Source organism: Canis lupus, chromosome 5, assembly GCF_048164855.1.
Source record: "Canis lupus baileyi chromosome 5, mCanLup2.hap1, whole genome shotgun sequence".
Classification (NCBI taxonomy): Eukaryota; Metazoa; Chordata; class Mammalia; order Carnivora; family Canidae; genus Canis; species Canis lupus.
The window spans coordinates 35,765,052-35,783,982 of NC_132842.1; the positions used below are offsets into that span (position 1 = coordinate 35,765,052).

At 54.2% G+C, this 18,931-nt stretch overlaps 1 protein-coding gene and 1 long non-coding RNA gene across 20 annotated transcripts in view; one reads left to right on the forward strand and one right to left on the reverse strand.

Moving 5' to 3' along the window:
* The window catches only part of NRG2 (neuregulin 2), a 243,681-nt gene that overhangs the window by 2,160 nt on the left and 222,590 nt on the right, over nt 1-18,931 (reverse strand). The window contains exons 6-12 of one of the 5 annotated variants that reach the window (XM_072826099.1): nt 13,928-14,004; nt 13,511-13,569; nt 8,892-9,087; nt 5,006-5,108; nt 2,742-2,865; nt 2,286-2,413; nt 1,236-1,463 (exon numbers count right to left, since the gene is read on the reverse strand). In XM_072826099.1, coding sequence (XP_072682200.1) covers nt 1,236-1,463; nt 2,286-2,413; nt 2,742-2,865; nt 5,006-5,108; nt 8,892-9,087; nt 13,511-13,569; nt 13,928-14,004 — 915 coding nt within the window. The remainder of the gene's footprint in view (nt 1-1,235; nt 1,464-2,285; nt 2,414-2,741; nt 2,866-5,005; nt 5,109-8,891; nt 9,088-13,510; nt 13,570-13,927; nt 14,005-18,931) is intronic. The other 4 variants (XM_072826096.1, XM_072826098.1, XM_072826097.1 and 1 more) reach the window with 4 other exon arrangements.
* LOC140633491 (uncharacterized) lies at nt 1,385-17,655 on the forward strand. 15 transcript variants are annotated; one of them, XR_012031101.1, is made up of 7 exons: nt 1,385-1,487; nt 10,145-10,266; nt 10,872-10,937; nt 13,565-14,062; nt 15,321-15,396; nt 15,748-15,834; nt 17,453-17,655. It is a non-coding gene; the product is annotated as an uncharacterized lncRNA (long non-coding RNA). The 15 variants fall into 15 exon arrangements; XR_012031110.1 differs by having other exon boundaries at nt 1,399-1,487; nt 10,051-10,266; nt 13,937-14,062; XR_012031100.1 differs by having other exon boundaries at nt 1,400-1,487; nt 10,051-10,266.

Below are 18,931 nucleotides of genomic sequence, written 5' to 3' on the forward strand. Positions count from 1 at the left end.
CACTCACTAGCCATGTTCTCAAGCGCCTCTGCTGGAACAACTCAGGATGCTCCCCTTGCCTGGAGTGTTCTCCCTGTCTCTCTACCTCCCAACCACTAAGAAGTCCTATTGCTACTGAAAACAATAGCTACTCCTAGTGTAGGTAGGTAGGCGTCGGAGAGCTACATGCACATGATCTCTGATGGCCTTCAAAAGAACCATGTGTGACAGGTACTGTATTTCATGATCTACAGCTGAGGAAACACAACACAGGGGTGATCAACCTGCTCCAAACCACGCAGGTGATGGAGTTGGGCTTTGAAAGGTTGGTCTTGAAACCCGGCTACTTTCTAGAGCCTGTAGTCAGAGACTGGGTCTCGCCCTGGTAGAATGGCCTGTGCCTAGTATGTTCCATAAGTGGCTATAAGCTTCACTGGTTTGTGTCTGTGGCTCAGAGCTCCTCGGGATCAAGAACCAGGTGGGCCATCTCTGGGTCTCCAGGCAGGCCTGCTAAGGGAGGGCTGACACGGAGTAGGCTAAGTTAGAGCAGGAGAACATTTTCTCTCTACTCCTGCCTGGAGTTGCCAGTACTATGCACCTTTCTCTGCTGTCCTCCCACAGACCCCACTTGCCGAGGGCTAAGCAAGGTGGAGGGCTGGCCTCCTGTGACTCCTGGCATGCAGTCAGGGAACAAGGGGAGTTTCCTGGTTCTCACTCCATCCATTCCTCAGAAACTCTGGTGTCTTGATCCTTGGGTCTTGCTGCTGATACTGCCAGGGCCTGAAGTCACTCTTAGCTCGTGCCCAGCCAGCACTCCTTGCAGACAGCCTCCCCTCTCACCCTCCAATCTGCTCGATCTTGGTGTCTTTCTGTTCCTGCCAGGACATGGGGCCTCTGGGTGACACCAGGGTAGGGCTACCATATGTTCTGGTATGCCTGGAACAGCCCCTTTGTTCCTGATGTTCTAGTACAATTATTAACATCCCCTTCTACTTTGAAGAGTGTCCAAGTAGGATAATTAAATCAGATGGCCTCTCCGCACCAGGGTCCAGTGGCCCGGCTGCAATCCCAGCCTGTCAAGACCATACTGATGACCTTGAGCCGAGGATTGAACCTTTCAGGGACCCTGCTGGCCAATCTGAAATACAGGCATGAGAATCTCTAGAGTGTCTCTGTGGTGCCCTCAGGGACAGCCCTGGGTCAGCGGTGCCATTCTCTGGCCAAGGTGGGGCATGAGTCACAAGGCAGGAACTGACCTCTCGCTATGTGGGGAGTCACGCAGGGAGTCTATGGAGTCGTGGTAAGGTGGCCCAGCAGCCCTGCGCCGCTCTTCCAGGCTGTAGGCTGCTGCCCGCCGCGCCCGGGCCTCCACACACGCCGGGCTATTGCACTTGCTGGTGCCTACTGATGACAGCATAATGCCCGACTGGGAGTCGGAGGTCAGGCTTTCAGAACGTTCCAGGCTCCACGTGTGGCTCTCATGCCTGGAGAAGCCAGATGGAGGAAAGGTGAGGGATCAGGAAGGGGCAGGACAGCCCAGCAGGTGGGGTCCCAGGCCCATCCCCTCCCTGGTTCATTTCATTTCAGGCACTATCCTTTTTCACTCTGAGCCAATGTATTGTATCTTGTAGGAAGAAGGAGGGCTGAGTGTCCTGTGGAGGGGTGAGCTCCCATGTGCACAAGCCTCTTTTCCTCTGTGCCACCAGCCAAGCTCCCCCTGGCCTCGGCCTGGGGCCTCCTGTCTGGGACCCTTCCTCTCCTATGGTTTTCACTCACCTGTGTCAAGAACACAGCCCTGGTGGCCAACACATGGGGGCCCTGCCTATTCCATGCCACTTCCCAGGGAAGAAGGGGGCCAACCATGTTATTGCTTGAGCTCTGTGAACCTTTGTGCTGGGGCAGACCTCCCCACCTCTAAAGAAAGGGAAGCTAAGGTGGACTAGGTTCATATGGGCCAACGCAGGAGGGGGCATCAAATAGGTCTGGGTGTTTGAATGAGGAGGCACTTTACGCCGATAACTTGGTGCCCATACTAAACGTCAGGTGGGAGCATAGTGATGCTGTTGTTTCTCAGAGGCTGGTTTAGACTGAAAGAGGAAATCTGGCCCTCTGAGGAGCTAGATGAACGTTTAGTGGTGGGTTCTGGTCCATTTCCTTCCTCTGACTCAGGGACTCTCAAAACAGAGCCTAGCCTGGCTGGGTGTGGGGGGGGTTCTCTTTGTATGTCTCCAGGAAGATGTGTGCATGCTTCCTGTGGGTGTGCGTGGAGGAATCTGCAAATCTGTGTGGGCCAGGGTGGTGCCCACCTGTGGCTGGAGGTGGGTGTGGCTGTGGAACAGTGGTGAGAAGGAGAACAGGAGTGGCTCCCAGAGAAGGTGGTCTCGGTTTCCCTCCGGATGACATGGTCTGTGGCTGGCACGTTCTTGGAGATATACTGCAACAGACACAGTTGGACAGGAGTTAGTGCTGGGTGATGGAGTTGGCCCTCTTTCCAGGTGGTGATGGAGAAGCAAAGTGCTAAGCTCTAGGTTGGGGAGTTGTCCACTGGATAAGTGACTTGGTGTTAGGGCAGCGATGACCCCAGCAAATCAACCCCTTGAGGAAGTAGGTAGAGTGAGGCCAGTCATCCTGGTGAGGCCAGGCTAGCAGGCAAGGCTGAACATGAGATGGGCTGGCTTCTGCCGTGGCCTGGCCTTGCAGGGGGCACGACGAGGCTGGCTAGCCAGTGAAGGCTCCAAGGGGGTTCTGGGAACACCACTCACATCTGCCATCTGGATCTCCTCAGGGTCCAGCCGGGGGTGGCTGGGGCCATTGGCCAAGCTCCGGTTCTGGTGGGCTGGGCACATGTTCTGCCGGAGGTGACTATGCATCTGCTTCCGCTGTTTTCTGCACAGGAGAAGGGTGTGTTAGCCTGGTACCCACCCCCCACATGTGTATGAAGTTCCCTAGCTATCCCTCCAGGGGAACTCTTCTCCTTCTGCCTGGATGCCAGGGCCTTCTCCTGCTACTGCTCTTCCTGCGCTCCGGCTGCTCGCAGATCTACCTCCTCCACTCCTGATCTACCTCCTCCACTCGCACCACCAGCTTGGATTTGGCAGGACCTGTGCGAATGGGTTCTGAGCTTTGGCTCTGCTGAGAGACTAGAACTCCACCATTCCTAGCTGTGAAATCCTGGGCCAGTTACTTAAAACTCTCCATGTTTCACTTTACTCATCTTAAAGTGGGTGACCACTTTCCCATTCCCAGTCCACTGAGAATTAAGAGCAGATAAAATACTCAAGCAGTGGTTCATTCATTCATTCATTCATTCATTCGCTATTTCTTGGGTTTTTACCATGTGCCAGATGCTGTTTTAAAACAGAGAAGGTGACAGACATGATCCCTACCCCCATGGAGCTTGCAGGCCAGTAGGGAAGGCAGATAATAACCATATAAATTAATGAACAAGGTACTTTTGGTAAAGTGCAATGAGGAAAATAAAACATGGAGCTATGGTGAGCTATGCTTGTGGGACTACTCTACTTTGGCCATATTAAGTACCCAATATGTTTGTTCTGTAATGATCCATTACATCACTCTCCTTGAAAGGCCTGCACTGGCCCTCTCTCACGGCCCTCTCCTCACCCTTGCTCTGGCCTCTGAGGGCTCTGTTCTGATCCTTCACTGTGCTGGTCGCCTCTGGTCTCTGCGGCTCTGCATGAAATACTACACTCACTGGAACACACTCAGCCTCTTCACCTGCTAACTCCTACTCTTCTTCCAAGCTCAGCCTAAAAGCTTCTTCCTCGGGGAAGCCCTTCTTGGCCTCCAGCTGAGACTAGGCACCCCCAAAATGTACCCCGTTACACTGGACACCTTGCTTAGAGCACCAGCCATGTGCCTAGTGGAGGGCCTGGTATCCAGGAGGGCAATGAATGAAAGTTTTTTCATTAAATGAATAAATGCACTGGAGCTTAGAATAGGGGTTTGCTTTTCTTCTAGTTCTTGACCTCAGTTTTTCTTGTTGGGCCCAGTCTCCTCTGGGCTCCTTGCGCTCTAACTCCCAAGACTGGCAGGGCCTCAGATTCCATGGGTAGGCACAGCAAGAGTCAAGACTGAGGGACTCAGTCCCCTAAGTAGTGGTTAGGCCCAGACCTGTCACTTTTTCTGCACTACATCACTCTAAAACCATCATGGACTCCCTATCATTTATAGGATGAATCCAGGCTCCCTAGCTTAGGATTCAATGCCCTATGCCCTGGTCCCTTACGTGCCCTTGTACGTCCAGCTGTCTTCTTAGAGTCCTATCTCTCTTCTTCTTGACCCCGGGCCTTTGCTCCAACTAGTCTGGACTGCTTATGCTCTTGGAACACAACTGATCCTTTCTAGCATTTGTCTGTTGCCTTGCACTATTCTACAGGAACTGCCCAGCACCCCCTTTCTGCACCCTTCTTCCCCTTGCCTCGAGGTTCTTCCCTCATCTTTCCTCTGCCTAGATGTGACCTAGCCTCATCTTTGCTGTGTTCTGGCCTAGCTCTCTTCTGGGTGGGACTACACAGTCCCTCCTGAGGCCTCTTTGTCCCCTGGGAAGGTAGTCTGCCTTTCTGTGCTTCCCCATCCCCAACACAGCTGCAGTGTGCCTGCCTGCCTGCCTATTTGACAGGGCAGATGCTCCTACACAGTGTCCTCTGAGGTACATACTAGGATCATTCCCACTTTACAGATGAGGACTCTGAGAAGTCTATCCATTTGCTCAGGGTCATGGCAAATGGGAGAGCTGAATTTGAACCCAGATCTTTCTTCTTCCAACACCTGTGCTCTTGACAATTCTTATTCACTGCTCTGGGGCCTGTCTTCTCTTCCCTCTGCTCCTGCTTCTTGGCCCAGCCCTTTGGCCTTGTACCAGCTCAGAGGACTCTGCAGGGGCTGTTGGGGCACAGGAGGGTGGGGGGTGGTTAGGCCAGACATCGGGGTGGGTGGAGGGGTTAGCAGTCCTGGAGGCCCATCCCTAGTTGGCCTCCCGCAGGCCCGGGTGCCTGGCACTTACTTGGTCTTGCAGTAGGCGACCACGCAGACAATGCCCACCACCAGCAGTGCCACACAGATGCCAGTAATAGTCAGCACCCTCTTCTGGTACAGCTCCTCGGCTTCTGCAGAGGCAGAGGTAGAGAATATGAGGGAACACGGCAGGAGGCAGATCTATGGGGACAGTGATGCAAAGATGTCCCCCTTCCCACCCCCAAAGCTTCGGGCTCCTGTCAGCTCAGGGCCTCCCAGCTCCTTGCATCTCCTTCCCCAGCTAGCCCCTCCCTCCTGGATTGCCTTCTGTTGCCCCAAAATCTACCCACCATGGATCTGGTCCCAAGTGACTACCCCTGAATTCACCTTCCCAAACCGTACACCCTGCCCAGAGCATGTGAATGGAAAATGCAGGGGGATGGAAGTGAGTAGGATGGAGGTGAAATTCCAAAGACTATAGTGGGGGCAACCCATTTTGACCAGCAACCTTGACCGACTCTACAATGGCCTCAGAGAGCCTGGATGGGTTGGGCACAGGTATTCTTCAAGGCAGTGAACATGTAGACCCTGGGCAAAGGCCTGGTTTGCCGTGTCAGCTTTGCCAAGAAGTGGAGTGTAGTTTGTGCTGGGCCAGTGACAGACCCAGAGGTTGGACCTAGGAGGGATGCCAGGAGCAGGGACAGAGCAGACCAGGCCCGTAGAGTGGGGCATGGAAAGAAAGACCTTGGTTTACCCCTGGGCCTAGAAAGCACATGGCCCTGGCCCACTCCAGCCTTTCCCTTTGCTGTGAGAAGCCCATGAGTGGCAGCATGGTCCCTGATGCCTACAACAGTTCTTGTGCTCATGGAGCAGCCCCCACCCTTTCAGAGGAGCTGAGCTAGGCTGGGCTTCAAAGCCGTCACAAAGAACCGACTATCCCCTCCACCTCCCATTTCTTGGTGGGGCAACTCCGGCCCTTCTAGAGCAGAGAAAACAAGGAGGAAGAAAAGGAAAAAGGGGACAGCAGGAGCCTAGACACTCCCTGCCCCTTCCTACACCTGCCAGCTGGCCCCTTCTCTTCTCACAGCTCCCTCTCCCCAGTACAGGGACACATGGAGGCCAGACCCCAACACCTAGGGAGCCCTGGGAAATGTCCCTAAGTCCTTGGGTTTGCAGCACCTCCAGTGTATACCCACTAGCAAACACTGGGAGTCCAAACCCTCCAGACACACATAGCTTTGAACTCTGCCTATCTGTACACAGACACCTTCACAAAAGTTCTCTCATACATGTCTAGGGAAGCATATACATACACGCCATCATGCAGTCTTAAACATCCCTCCACCCTGGACCCCCCTCTCTGGGCTCTGTGGTCCATGTCCTGCCTCCAGTTCTCATCTCTGCCCACCCCCCGCCCCAGTCCTCTCCAATGGGGATATCTGTCTCCATCACTCCTTTGAGACCACTCTGGTCATGGTCACCGACAATGTCCTACTGCAAAGTCCCAGGGTCATCTGCTTCCCCGACAGCTGACTCCCCCGGTTGGGCCTACTCCCCCTGGATGGTTCTTCTCTCCTGGGTGTCCTCCTCCTCCACTGGCTGACCTGTTCAGTTGCTGATTCCTACTTCAGTTGTTTCTTACTTTTCTATGTGGGCCCAGAGGTGGAAGGGCCCAGAGCTCACAGGCTGCTTTCTTCCCTCCACCTGCCCTCTCTCCTCTCGTGATCTCATGCAGCTCACGTGAAAACTATCTGTATGCAGGTGACTCTCAAATTTGTATCTCCTGCCCTGACTTCTCCCTGAGCTCCAGACTCCTCTACCCAAGGGCCAAGGCCAAACAGAAGTGCAGATTCCCCAGCTTCTTTCTAGACCTGCTCCCTGCCCTTCTCCTCCTGTCCGTGGCAGCCCCTGTTTTCTTGTCACTCTGGCCCCAGACCTTGGAATCACTGCCAATGAGTCCTTTCTCCCACCTGCTCTGATACCTGGTGCTTTAGCAGCGCTTCTCAGCTCTGCCTCCCAAGTAGAGTCTGGCTTGGACCACTTCCACCACTTCTAGTTCAGTCCAAGGTGATGGCAACTCTCACCTGGATAGCTGGTCACCTCCGCCTCCACTCCTCCCAGCCTGTCCCTCAGCCCAGTCTGTTCTTTGCCCCAAAGCCAGCAGACCATTTACTTATTTTCTTAAAACTCACAATGGCTGCCCCCTGCAACTTGAGTCCAACCCAATCACCCAAACACTTCCTATTATGTCCCATTGGTGGTCCAGTCCTCATGTCTGCTGTGCCCAGAGTTGCTGGCATTCCTTCTACCCATTGATTAAGGCAAGCTCAGTCCAACCACACCATCCCTAACTTGCCGTGTCCCCTCCTCAAACACTCCCCCCGCTGTCTGCAGGGTTGCCTACTTTCCATCAGGCTTTAACCCACATGTTACGCCATCGCAGAAGCCTTTCCTGGCCACTTAGCTAAGGTAACTCCCTCCCCAGCTAGGCACCGTCCCATCACCTTCTTTTATTTGGCATGGCACTTACCACCACCTGATATCTTTCCTGTTTGTTGTCTGTCTCATCCTGTGAATTTGAGCACCGGGAGGGCAGGGACTCTGTATGCCAGATCACCAGTCTGGCAAATTCTGGGGTTCAGTAGATGCTTGTTGAGTTGGTGCAGGAATGGACATACAGACCACCGTTACAAACACAGACGTATTTGAGCCCACTCACATTCACCTTCACACCCTCACAGTGCCACCTGCACGATGCTCAGCCCTTAACACAAAGATGTCCCGCTGCACACCTTCATGCACTCAGCATCCTGTACTGGGAGGCCTCACAGGGTATGTGACATCTCCACCCCCCACAACATACACACCCCTGCAGGTCTGCCTCACATACCCCTGCCAGGATCATACACACCACGCAGACTCAGCCCTTCTCCTCCCAACCCATCACTGGCAGCAGACAGACACACTCTTGCATAGACTTTGAGCTCTGTCTTCTGAGAACAGCTGATAGGGGCTAGGTGGTGAGGGAGCTAGTGCCTCCCCAGACCTGCCTCCAGAACAGCCTTTTCATACTGCAGGTTCTGCACTGCATCTGACCCCACCAAAGCCTCGACCTTTCTGAGCCCCTACATTTTTCCTGCTGTAACATGTCTGGACATTTGAGGTTGGGGTGGAGCCTCCCAGCACAGAGAGAGGACAGATGACCCCTTCAGGTCCCTTCCCACTCAAGGTGTCTCCCAGGGCCCAGAGGGCAGTAGTGGGAGGGAAGTGAGGTTCTGAGCCAGGGAGCAGGAGGGCAAGTACCAAAGGCCGGCTTGCCCTAGACCCTGGCTTGTCTTGCCCACAGGCGAACACGCCTGCCATTGTGGAGACAGTTCATGGAGGGAGTGACAGCCTCAAGCAGATGGCAAAGCCTGGTAGACAGACACAGGGCAGGGGCCAGAGGCACAAAGGTGTTCTCAGCTGCCAGCGCAGTGCAAAATGGAAAGCCATGGAAATGGAAGTGGGAACAGAAAGGAAGATTAGAGTTAAACTGAAGAGGATGCCCCTCTGCACAACTCTCCAAGCCAGGATTCTGTGGCTTCTGGACACCAGCTCTGCAGGGGCCCGACTGTTGTCCGGCCAACCTACTGGGTAGCACAGCTCAGGCTGCTCCTCCCCTGTGAGGCCTCCCAGTGACCAGCCTCAGGCAAGGGGCTGCCACTGTACACAGGGCACACAGTCTGAACCCTAGGGTGCTCTGCTCTTCTGAGCTCCCTGTCTCCCCCAGATCAATATAGTTTATGATAGGACATCTTGGTGGGGCCAGAGGAGATTTTTGGAATCATCCCTTTTCCATTTTGGGGGAAGGAAACTAAACGTCCAGCACACATGGTGTCAGAGGCTGCGGAGAGGAGTGGTGTGGATGGCACTGACCGATACATAGAGCTCCATACCCTTTAGTTCAAATCCAAGGTGCTCTGGCAGTGCAGAAGAGAAGAGGGTCACAGAGGGGAAAGGATGGAGGGAGAGATACAGAGAGAGATGGAGGAGTGGGGAGGGCGAGGGAGGGCAGGAGGGAGAGGGAGGGAGAGAGAGAGAGAGAGAGAGAGAGAAACGTTGGTCAGGACTCTTCAGACACCAGCAGCCAGCCTGTGAGGTGAAAGCAGGTTAGTGGTGTCCCCTCCCGGCCTCCTGAGCCCCCACCCTGGCATTCAGTCCCCAAGACCCCTGAAGGAAGGTGGAGAGAGGAAATGTTAGGATCAGCAGGCAGGGCAGGTTCTTTAGAGATGAGTTGTGGGGTTAGTACCTGGTGGGGAGGCAGAGGCGTGAGAGTCAGTTGGCAGGTGTCCCAGGGAAGAGAGGTGAGTGGGGGTGGTGGTCTGAGGAGTCCCTATTTCCCTGCCTCACCCTGGCTCCAGTGCCAGGATTTCCATATTCTCATGCCCTGCCTGGAGACTGCCTGCTCAGCGCTGAGCTCATTCATTAGGCCCTCTTCTCTGTTCAGAACAAGGGCATGGGGCTGCTCAGGCTGGCCCTTGGCTGCGTCCTGCCTCCAGAGGTGTGGTTGGCCTGCTCATCTACAGGGAGCCTGGGCATGGAGACGCTTGAGTATATGGGGAGAGGAGGAAGCTCCAGGCAGCAGGTCATTTCTCCACATGACACTTGCAACACCCTAGAAGCCCACAGGGTCTAGGCCCTGGGGTTTGAGTCAGATTTCACTACTTAGAAAAGCAAACTGCTACTTGTAGGTAGAGCCCAGTGCATTCACCTGTAGAACATGTGGGTGTCAGATGGTGGACCAGTTGCGCTTTTTGAAGTGGAATCATATTGTAAGTGTGTGCTTCCAGAGCCCTGTGAAGTGGGCACCCACGCCATAGAGGGGTTAGATCAAAGGGCCCCTGCCCAAGGGCCAGCCCTGCCCCAGACCCGCTGCGTCTCCAAGTGCACCCAGCCTTTCCACCTCTTATCTCTTCTCTCTTAAAACTGGGTCTCTGGGAGCTCTGCCACCTGGCTTGCTTCAGAATCATCCAGGGCAATGGGATCAGGGCGTGGGGGGGGAGCCCAGAAATCTCTACAGTGTTTCTGAAAAGTTCGCCTACCATTCTCATGTAGCCAGCACCCATCCATCGGCTCTGAGTTTGTTTGTCCCTAACTTGCTGTGGTGCCTATGGGCAAGTCTAGTCTCTGTTTCCTCATCTGTCAAAAGTGGCTGTACACAGTGAGAGGAAGATGCGAGAAGCCCAGACAGCGAGCCACTCAGTGCACATACAGGAGCCCAGTCTGTGGCCTCCCTGCGTATACAGGCAGCTCATGAGACCCAGGGAGGAGGTAAGATTGTGTTCTGACATTCTCATCTCCTCTAGAGGAAGGAGAGCATGGGAACCATCAGCAGGAAGTCCTGTGCTAGTCCTGCTGATTGAGTCCCTGGGTCTGACTGGCTGGTCATGAGAATGACCACCTGGAGAAGCGAATGAGGCTGAAAGCCATTGAGGACTTTTCTTCTGCTTCCCTGCCCTGGGAACCAAATAATAGTGACAGCAGCTTCTGGGCCTCCTCAGTGACCTTCCCTTTCAGTCAAAGGCCGGTCCCATTTGGGGGGGGGACCAGTGGTGGCCAACAGGACAGGTGAGGTCATGGAGAGCTTGCTCAGTCTCCAGGAAGGCAGCCCTACTTCCCTCTCACCAGGGATACAGTCTGAGGGGCCTGTGGCTAAGTCTGCTCCTGTCAAAGAGGTCTCCCACTCATCATGTTCATAGGCTGCCACTCAGCCTGTATGGAGTGGTACCACCGAATCACAGACAGGTCTTACCAGCAGAAATTGGCATACTGACCCATGACCATGGCAACCTGATGCTGGACTCCCAAGAGGGCTAGGTTATTGGACAATATACAAAGTCATCATCCTGGACCTGTCCTGTGACACACACTTACAGGGTCCTGGCTGAGGAGGCCATGATGTGGGGCCCCTGATGAGAACACATGCTCATGCATCTGCACAGGTGTGTACAGGGGTGAGCAAATGTGTGTGTTTTGCATGTGAATGCAGGCATATGCTTGTGTGTTTGGGTATGTGTGAATGTGTTTGCACATGTGAGTATATGCTTATGTGTTTGTGTAGATGTCCATAGCTGTGTGTGTTCTTTCACTTGAGGGATATATAAATCCACAAAGTTTGACTCTTGGGAAATGGAGGGGCTGTCAGGGGAAGAAGGAGAAGCTTCAAAGAGCTCTTGTGGCCAGAGGCTCCATTTCCATGGCCATTGCAAAAGGTAATCTGGTCTAGGCTGTCTGGGCAGAGGGGCAATGTCAGACACTTGGCTCAGGACTTGCTGGGAGCCAGCCTCCAGGACACTAGAGCTGGTCCTTCTGCCCCCTGCCCCACACCAGCAGTAGCTGGGAGAGGTGCTAAGCTGCCCTCCAACTACAGCAGCAGGCTCTCCATAAGGCCTCCTTACGTATCACTGCACTTCATCCTCACTGGCACCCCTCCAGGTGTAAATGTTACTATCCCCATTTTGCAGGTGAGAAAACAAACTCAGAGAGGTTCTATGAGGCCCCAAAACTAGTGAGCTCAGCAGCTGGCATCTTTATTCAGATCTGTGTGAATCCAAAGCCTGAATGAACACTTCAGCTTGCATTTTTTTAACTACCTTTTCAAGTATGTGATAGAACAGTATAGAAAGTGCTCTGGGCAAAGTATGTGAAGAACATAAATCCTCCATGAAAAGGTAACAGCCGTGATCCTGATAACACTAGGCGGAAAGGCCTGTGGCAGCATTTCTAGGCTTTTTCTTTACCGCCCCCCCCCCCCGCCCCGCCAAGGTCCTGCTGACCCTCTAAGCAGCTCTGAGCTGAAAGCTGAAGCAGCCCAGCTGGCAGAGAAGCTTGGCCAGTGGCCGAATTCTGGAGGCTCTGCTCCTCTGATTCATGATGGGATGGGACTCCCTTTCCAGAACAGTCCCATAAGCCAGGGAGGCTCTGGGACTGAGAGGGGAAAGGAACAGGCCCTCCACCGCCTCTCTCCCCTGCTCCTTAGCCTCAGCCTGGCCGCTCTGTTTCCTGCTGAGGCCCCTCCTGATCTATGGTCCTGCAGTGGGGCTGGATCTGACTTTGCAATTCTTCCGGGAACCTGGGCTTTGCAACATTCTATTGGACCACATGCCCTGTCCACAGCTCCGCTCTTACGAGGGGCCGAGTGCTGCCTCCCACACTCTGTGAAGACAGCTGACCATCCTGGCTGCCCAGCCCCCACCTCCCTGGGGGCCTCTACTTTCCTCTTTAAGTCTTGGCTTCCAGGCTCTAGCAGGGAGAAGGAGGCAATGATTTCTAGGCTTTTGTGATGTGGCCTAAGGAGGATTGGGAAGACTCATTACTCTGCCCTGAGTCCCAAACCCACAAACCCTTTTACTCCAAAGGGCCACCTAAATGCTTCCCGGCCGTCCCTCCAACCCCCATTGTGCTCTCTGGGCCTCTTCTGGAGCTCCACCTCTCTCTGCCCAGGCACCATCTCTTTGGCTTCTAATTCTTCATGGGACCCAGCTGTCCTCCTTGGAGAGGGGGATGTGGGGGTGGGCCGAGCTGGGGCTTAGACTGCTCTGGAGTATGGCTGACCTCATCCTGGCTTGCAGGCTAGCTGACTGCTGGGCCCCCAAACAGTCTGGAGGTCCAGAGTCTGGCCTGGGGCTTTTTGCTCTGCTCCACCTCCACCTGGTGGCACTTGAAGAAATTGCTCCCGGCCTCAAAACGCTCCACAGTTATGGCCTCATCTTTCTGCTGCGGGGCTCATATTTTTTTTCCAGCTAACTATGCAAACCAGAAAGGTTCAACCTCAAGTAGAAGAAAAGAAAGGAATGAAGTCCTGGATGGGGACTCAGACCAGAGAGGACCTGGAGAGAATCACCAATTATCCCTTGAATCCTCATGCCCTCTCTCTTTCAGCAGAGTGCAAACCCCCACACCACCCTGTCCTGGAGCCGAAGCGAGGTCTCTGGTCTCTCTGGCTTCCATGGGAACCACTGCCTTGGGGCTTGTTCTTCCTCAATTCCAAGTTCCCCACTCTCCCCCATCACCCCAAATCAAAACCAAACAAACTCTGGCCAGACCCGAAGATAGGCTCTTTCAGAGAGCCCATTTCTCTCAAACATACTGGCACACACAAACGTGCGCACATTCACAGCCTGGCCCCACCAGTATGTGACCTCCTTAAACAGGCCTTAAAAGGCCGGCGAGGGCCCTGATGTCTCCCCCACTGCTGGTCAGGCTGCCTGACCTGGGAGGTGCTGCCGAGACCTGAGTGTGGCTCCAGTCGCCTGCAGAGAGGATGCAGTTGTTTTGTCCAGCAAAGAGAGAGGAGTGGGGTGGGGGTGGCAGGGGGCACATCGGTCTCCTCGGAATAGGCTTTTAGTGAGCCCTGAAGACTAAGAGGAGCCCGGGACACCACCACTCCCCCCATACCTCCTCCCCCATGTCCCCCCCCCCCCACACCTAGTCTCGCTAAGCAAGGCCCCAGCCCTCCCGCACGGGGAGATTGCCAGTCACCAGGGAAGGAAAGAAATAGAAGAAAGAGACATACTGGAGAAGTTGACCATTGCGAACTGCTGACACCTGTCCCCGGTGTATCCCACAGGACACCTACCAAAAGAAAGAAAACCAGAAAGAGAGAGCCAGGATAGCAAGACACAGGCATCACAACACCCCGGCACGGGCTCCTGCCGATGCCAGCTGGGTTCCTTGCCACCGTTACCGCTTGTACTGGCCTGGCCACTCTGCCCCTTACCTGCAGCCCTGAACTTTAAACCCAAGGATTAGGCCAAAAATGAAAAACAAAGCAAAACAAAACAAAACAAAACAGAAAAACCAAACCAAAACAAAACAAAACAGCCAAAGATCAAAACAACCAACACCCCTGGCCCTATGCCCTACATTGGAAGGGACTGCACCCGGAAGCTTTCTAAGGAGCAGGGACTTGTGTTTGTATCTTCAAACATACTTTGCTTAGGATCTGGCATGTACAATCGCAAAGGCAGTTTCTCCAAACATCTCTGTCCGAAGAATCCGTTTGGACATCTGGAGAAGGAAAAGGGGAAAAATCACAGAACAAACTGGCATCATCCACGAGGCTCAGGTTAGAAATCAAAGTGCACAGTGATGAATGAGAAAACCAAGTTGGGCACTGGGGCACACTCGTCACTGCAGGGGCTGGAGTTGGGGCTGGGGGAAGGGCTCAGTCTTCCAAATCTCTCTAATTGATGTTGCTCCATGGGTGGTGGGGGGCAGGGGTGGGGCAGAGAGGAGGATGATTTAGGGAAGTGGGTGGGGAAATTGGGAACCTCATTCCTAACTGTCCTGTGGTCCGTTGAGACTTTCCTTCTGACCTGCCTGGGACCCCAAAAAGAACGGTAGCCCCTTGGTGCCAGGCAGTCAGGCAGGGTGCTGGGAGCCTTCCAGAAAACAAGTTCTGCAAAGCCACTCCTTCCAGGCCCTACCAACGGCTTCTCTCGAGGGTCCTGGGCAGGTTTTCTCATCCATGAAACAGCCCCCAGAAAGCTCAAAGGAGAACTTCGGGAATGTTGTTCCCAGACTGTGTGCCCATGACAAAAGTGACCTTGGAGATATTTCATCTGTTCTCTCAAAGAGGGTTCTGTGGCCAAATAAATTTAGGAAATCCATTCCCAGGCTTCTTTGTAGAGCTACAGCGCACGCTGGCATATGAAAGGCTAGGAGAAGTTTTGTAGGAGGAAAGAGCCAAATATTCCAGTGTGTCCCAAATTTATTTGACCATGGAAGATGTTTCCTGAGGAACCCTTATGAACATGGTTTGGGGAAGGCTGCCCTGGAGCAATACATGGGGGTAAAAGGCTTAGTGGTGAACAGGTGAGGTTGAAGAGGAGCTGAAATTACCAGCAGTTCAAAGCTGGCCTGCCCAGGCCAGGTGTAGGGGTGGCAAGAACCACCGTCACAGGGTGGAGGGGAGGGCTGAAGCAGGCTCCCTGAGGACCCTGAAACCTCTTCCAGTCAGGGGTCTCCTGGCTCCCTGGGGTGCCTGTCCTTTCCCCCACGACCTGCTACTCCATCAGTGCCTGGCTCTGGGAGTGTGTTCTCGCGTGTTGGGTCCTCTGTAGCTGCAGAGCACCACCCACTCTCCCTGGCCATGTCTCTACCCTCAAGATCCATTTTCTTCTGTTCTCTGGCTGCCACTCTCCTCTCAAGGGGGTCCCTATCTTGCAGATTTCCGAGATACATGCCCAGCGCTGTAGTATCTTCCAAACCCCAGCAAGGCCAGATACCCTAAGGGAAGCTTAGAGACAGGGCCAGACTGACCATCCCACCCCCAGCCCCTACTCAGAGATGGGTTTGGGCTGCCTCTGCCTCTTCTTCTTTAGGAAATGAGGTAACCCCATCACCAGTGTTCCCTCAAGAATAGGTCACTGTTCAACATGAATCAGTAAACTTCAAGAGGTGAGTGTACTCTACCTCTTAGCATTCTCGTGGATATCAACCATCAGCGACCCCTTGAGCTTATAGGGGCGGTTGCCATTGGCTGTGATGGACACTCACAGAAATCCCGTTGCCCCCATCTAGCCTGGGGGACTGGGAATGGTTGGTGGGCAGACAGCTGGAACTTCTCTGGGCCTTGATGGCATTTCCCTCTGGGGAGGCAGGAGGCTGGTCCTTGCAGTGGTGGCAGTGTCTGTGGAGGCCCGCCTGGCCAGCGGGCAGTGGTGGAGGGCTGGGAAGTGTGTCTGGAGAATGTGGCGGGAGTGGGGGAGTTTACAATGGAACTTGATGCACACTCGTCCTGTTGAACAGGGTGGCTCGGAGGAGGAGGAGGAGGCTACCATCCTGTCAATGCATCATCCTTCTCTGATCTAAGCATCCCATCCCAGGAAAATGAAGGTATTTGCTAAGGCTTCCCAACCAGCTCCAGGCAGGCTCAGCTCTCCTTCCTCAGCTCTCAGAGACTGATGTCCACTTGGGATGGGGGCTGGAGAGGAGAAGTGAGTTTTAAAGCAGCAGCACCTTTGGAGAGGAGGATAAAGACTCAGGAAGTTGCCAAAATGACTCTTGGAATCCGCAAAGGAATAAGAAAGAGATAGGTTTGACTGTGTCCAATGTCTGAGATTAGCCTGGCTCGTGTGTGTGTGTGTGTGTGTGTGTGTGTGTGTGTGTGTGTTTTAGAGAGAGAATGGGGTAGTGCAGGGACAGGAGGGGGCCAAAGCAGAAATTTATTCCCACTGCTGACAGTCAGGGAAGCTGTCCTATGGTTCTTGGACACCGATAAGTAAGTGTATCCCTGCATCTCTGATCCCGCACCAGCCTGGACTAAACCGACTGTATTCTATCTTTCATGGCCACTGAGTTGTACAGCTCTGGGTGCTCAGTCTATGACATGAGTGTGCCCCCTGTTGTTGAGAAATATGGTCTTAATCTTCCTGCCCTGGGAAAGTGTGTTCCCTGCTGGCTGAACAAAAGGAAAGGCTGGGGGAAGGGCACAGCGCAGGAGTTTGGGGACTGACACTGTATACTGTTCTTTGGGTACCAAATCTTTCTAGCAGGCTCCTGGACCCTCCTTACCCCTATTTATTGAGAATGGGCCACGTCCAGGAGCCCGGGGCTTCCCTGGGGAAGATTCTGAGGCTGGGCCTAGAGCCTTGCTACCCTGCACTCAGGACCAAGTAACAGGGCACGGGCTAAATAAACCTACCAACAATGAGGGGGTTCTGACCCGTGTCGGGAGCTGCCTGGTAGTGGGTAGGTTCCCACTAAAACAGGGATGGGCCCTGTGAGTTTCAGGGGCACAGGGGACAAATTAGAAGGAGCGGCAGGTCGTAGCTTTCTCAGCCCTCCCCCAAGTCATCAGCTCTGACTTTGGGAGGGTCTGTGCCCAGGGCTGGAGAAGAGCAGAGGTGAAATGGGCAGAGAGGAGAGCCCATGGGCTGTACCTGGGGTGACAGAGAGGTTGGGACTCTTGCCTCCCCGTTTCTCACCCACGTCCCGGGCCTCAGTTTCTCCTTTTGGTAGCCTGGGGATAATGCCATGTGTGCTGCCCTCACCCGGGGGAGGGGGAGGATGAAGGATGAGGGTGTGCCCCGGGCACTGGAGGGGGTGAAGGGTCTCTGGCCTCATGAAGAGTGGGGTGGAGATGTGGAGAGGATGAGCAGGCAGATGGGTATGGGATGGGAGAACCATCTGAACATGGGGGGGTGGGGGGCAGGAGGGGCGGGGGATGAGCTTGATGGGAGAAGGAGGCATGCCGCTGGTATGTGCACAGGGCTGGAAAGAGAGTCTTGTTCTGTCATCATCCCCTGAACCAGTCCCCAAGAGTCACGCACCAACCGTGCTCTACAAAAACATGGAGAGAAGAGGAGAAAGCAGCAAGACGTGCAGAGGCCTCTGTCTGGCCCAGACAGGAGACAGTCACCTTGATTTGGACCCCCATTTTCAAATCCTCCTAAGTTTTCTAAAAACAAAATCCAGTATCTGTGACACTGTTTATTTTGGCTCTGAATTCCAGAAAAACAGGAGGGGACGGAGTGTGCCTGCTTTCCAACACTCCCTGCAGGGCTCTGAACCAATACACAACAACAAGTGTCAGAAAACCAGGAAGGAAAACTGATTTTTATAGAAACTGGAATGAAACTGACCAGTCTAGTTTCATTATCCAAGCTAAGCGGAAATGCAAAAAAATCAAAATAAAAAGTAAACAAACAGCACAAATGGTAAGACGTGAGTTCCATTGCCTAGATTCTTTCTTTTTTATTCCATTCAGGTGTCATCAGGAATCCCAAGAAGCCTGCCCCCCTCTCCCTCCCCGCTCCCCCGCCCCCAGAATGGCCTCTGGGTTCCACCCTGCCCCCCTCCCCCCTGTCCTTCTCCAGCACAGCTCTGAGGACCTGCCCTCCTGAGAGTGATCCTCACCAGGGACGCCCCTCTCCCCTGGGGGCTCAGGGAGTCCGGGAAGTTGGTTCCAGGAGCCCTGGCTGGGGCTGACCTAGGGCAGGTTGAAATGGGGAGGTAGTGATTTTGGGTACTAACTTCGCGTTGTAAGCGGTGAACCCCAGTTGCCCACAGGACCCATCTTCACAGTGATTTAGGCTCCTGCCCTCTGAGAGAATCTCAGATTTAGCTAGGTGTGACTTAGAGGCTCCTAGGGGTGTATGGCCTGGCTGGCAGGACCCTGTGCAAACCCACCTAGCTCATTGCATCTCACTCCACACTGTACACTCACACTGAGCCCTGGGCCCCCGTGGCCTTCCTTGGCCCGGGCACCCATCCTGTGTGGCTGAAACCTCTCTTGCCTGGAGCCAGGGCTGATCTCACTTGAGGCTGCTGGATTCTTTCAAAGTTCTGGGGTCCAGGGGGGCTAAGGAAAAGGAGAGGCCTGGTGTCTGTGTGTGTGTGTGTGTGTGTGTGCATGTGTGTGTTGAGGGGTAAAAGAGGGGCTTACAGGGCTGGGTGAAGTCTGTGAGGTCCACCAGAACCCTTGTGAGTTTCTATAGATCTATTGCAGAGGGCTCAGAGCATTTTCCTGGCTAGAATGTTCCCTGGGGTCTGTTGCATGAATGTGGCAGCCCTCTGAGAGGCAGAAGAAGGGGAAGGATGAGGAGCTGCTGAGTCCCGGCTGAGAACTTCCCTGAGGGGTCTGCTGTTGCTGCTGGGACAGTCCCCGGCAATTCCGGATGGGGAGGCCAGCCGAGGGATGGCAGCAGGTGAAGGGTGGGGCTGGGGGAAGCCAGCGGAGGAGGCCAACTGGGGCAAGAGGCACCCATCTGCCTGGCTGTCTGGGCCGTCTCGCCTAACACTGAGGGGAATGTGGAAAAGGCTCGGCCTCTCATTATCACCCTGTGAGGTGGAGGGAACTCGGGCTAAGGCCCTCGGCAATGGGGAGATGCAGCTCTGGAGCTGGAGCCCAGAGGCAGGAGAGCTGAGAAGTGCTGAATCTGACCTTGTCTGTGGGGAGAGCAAATGCCCCCCTCTCTGAATTTCCACCAAC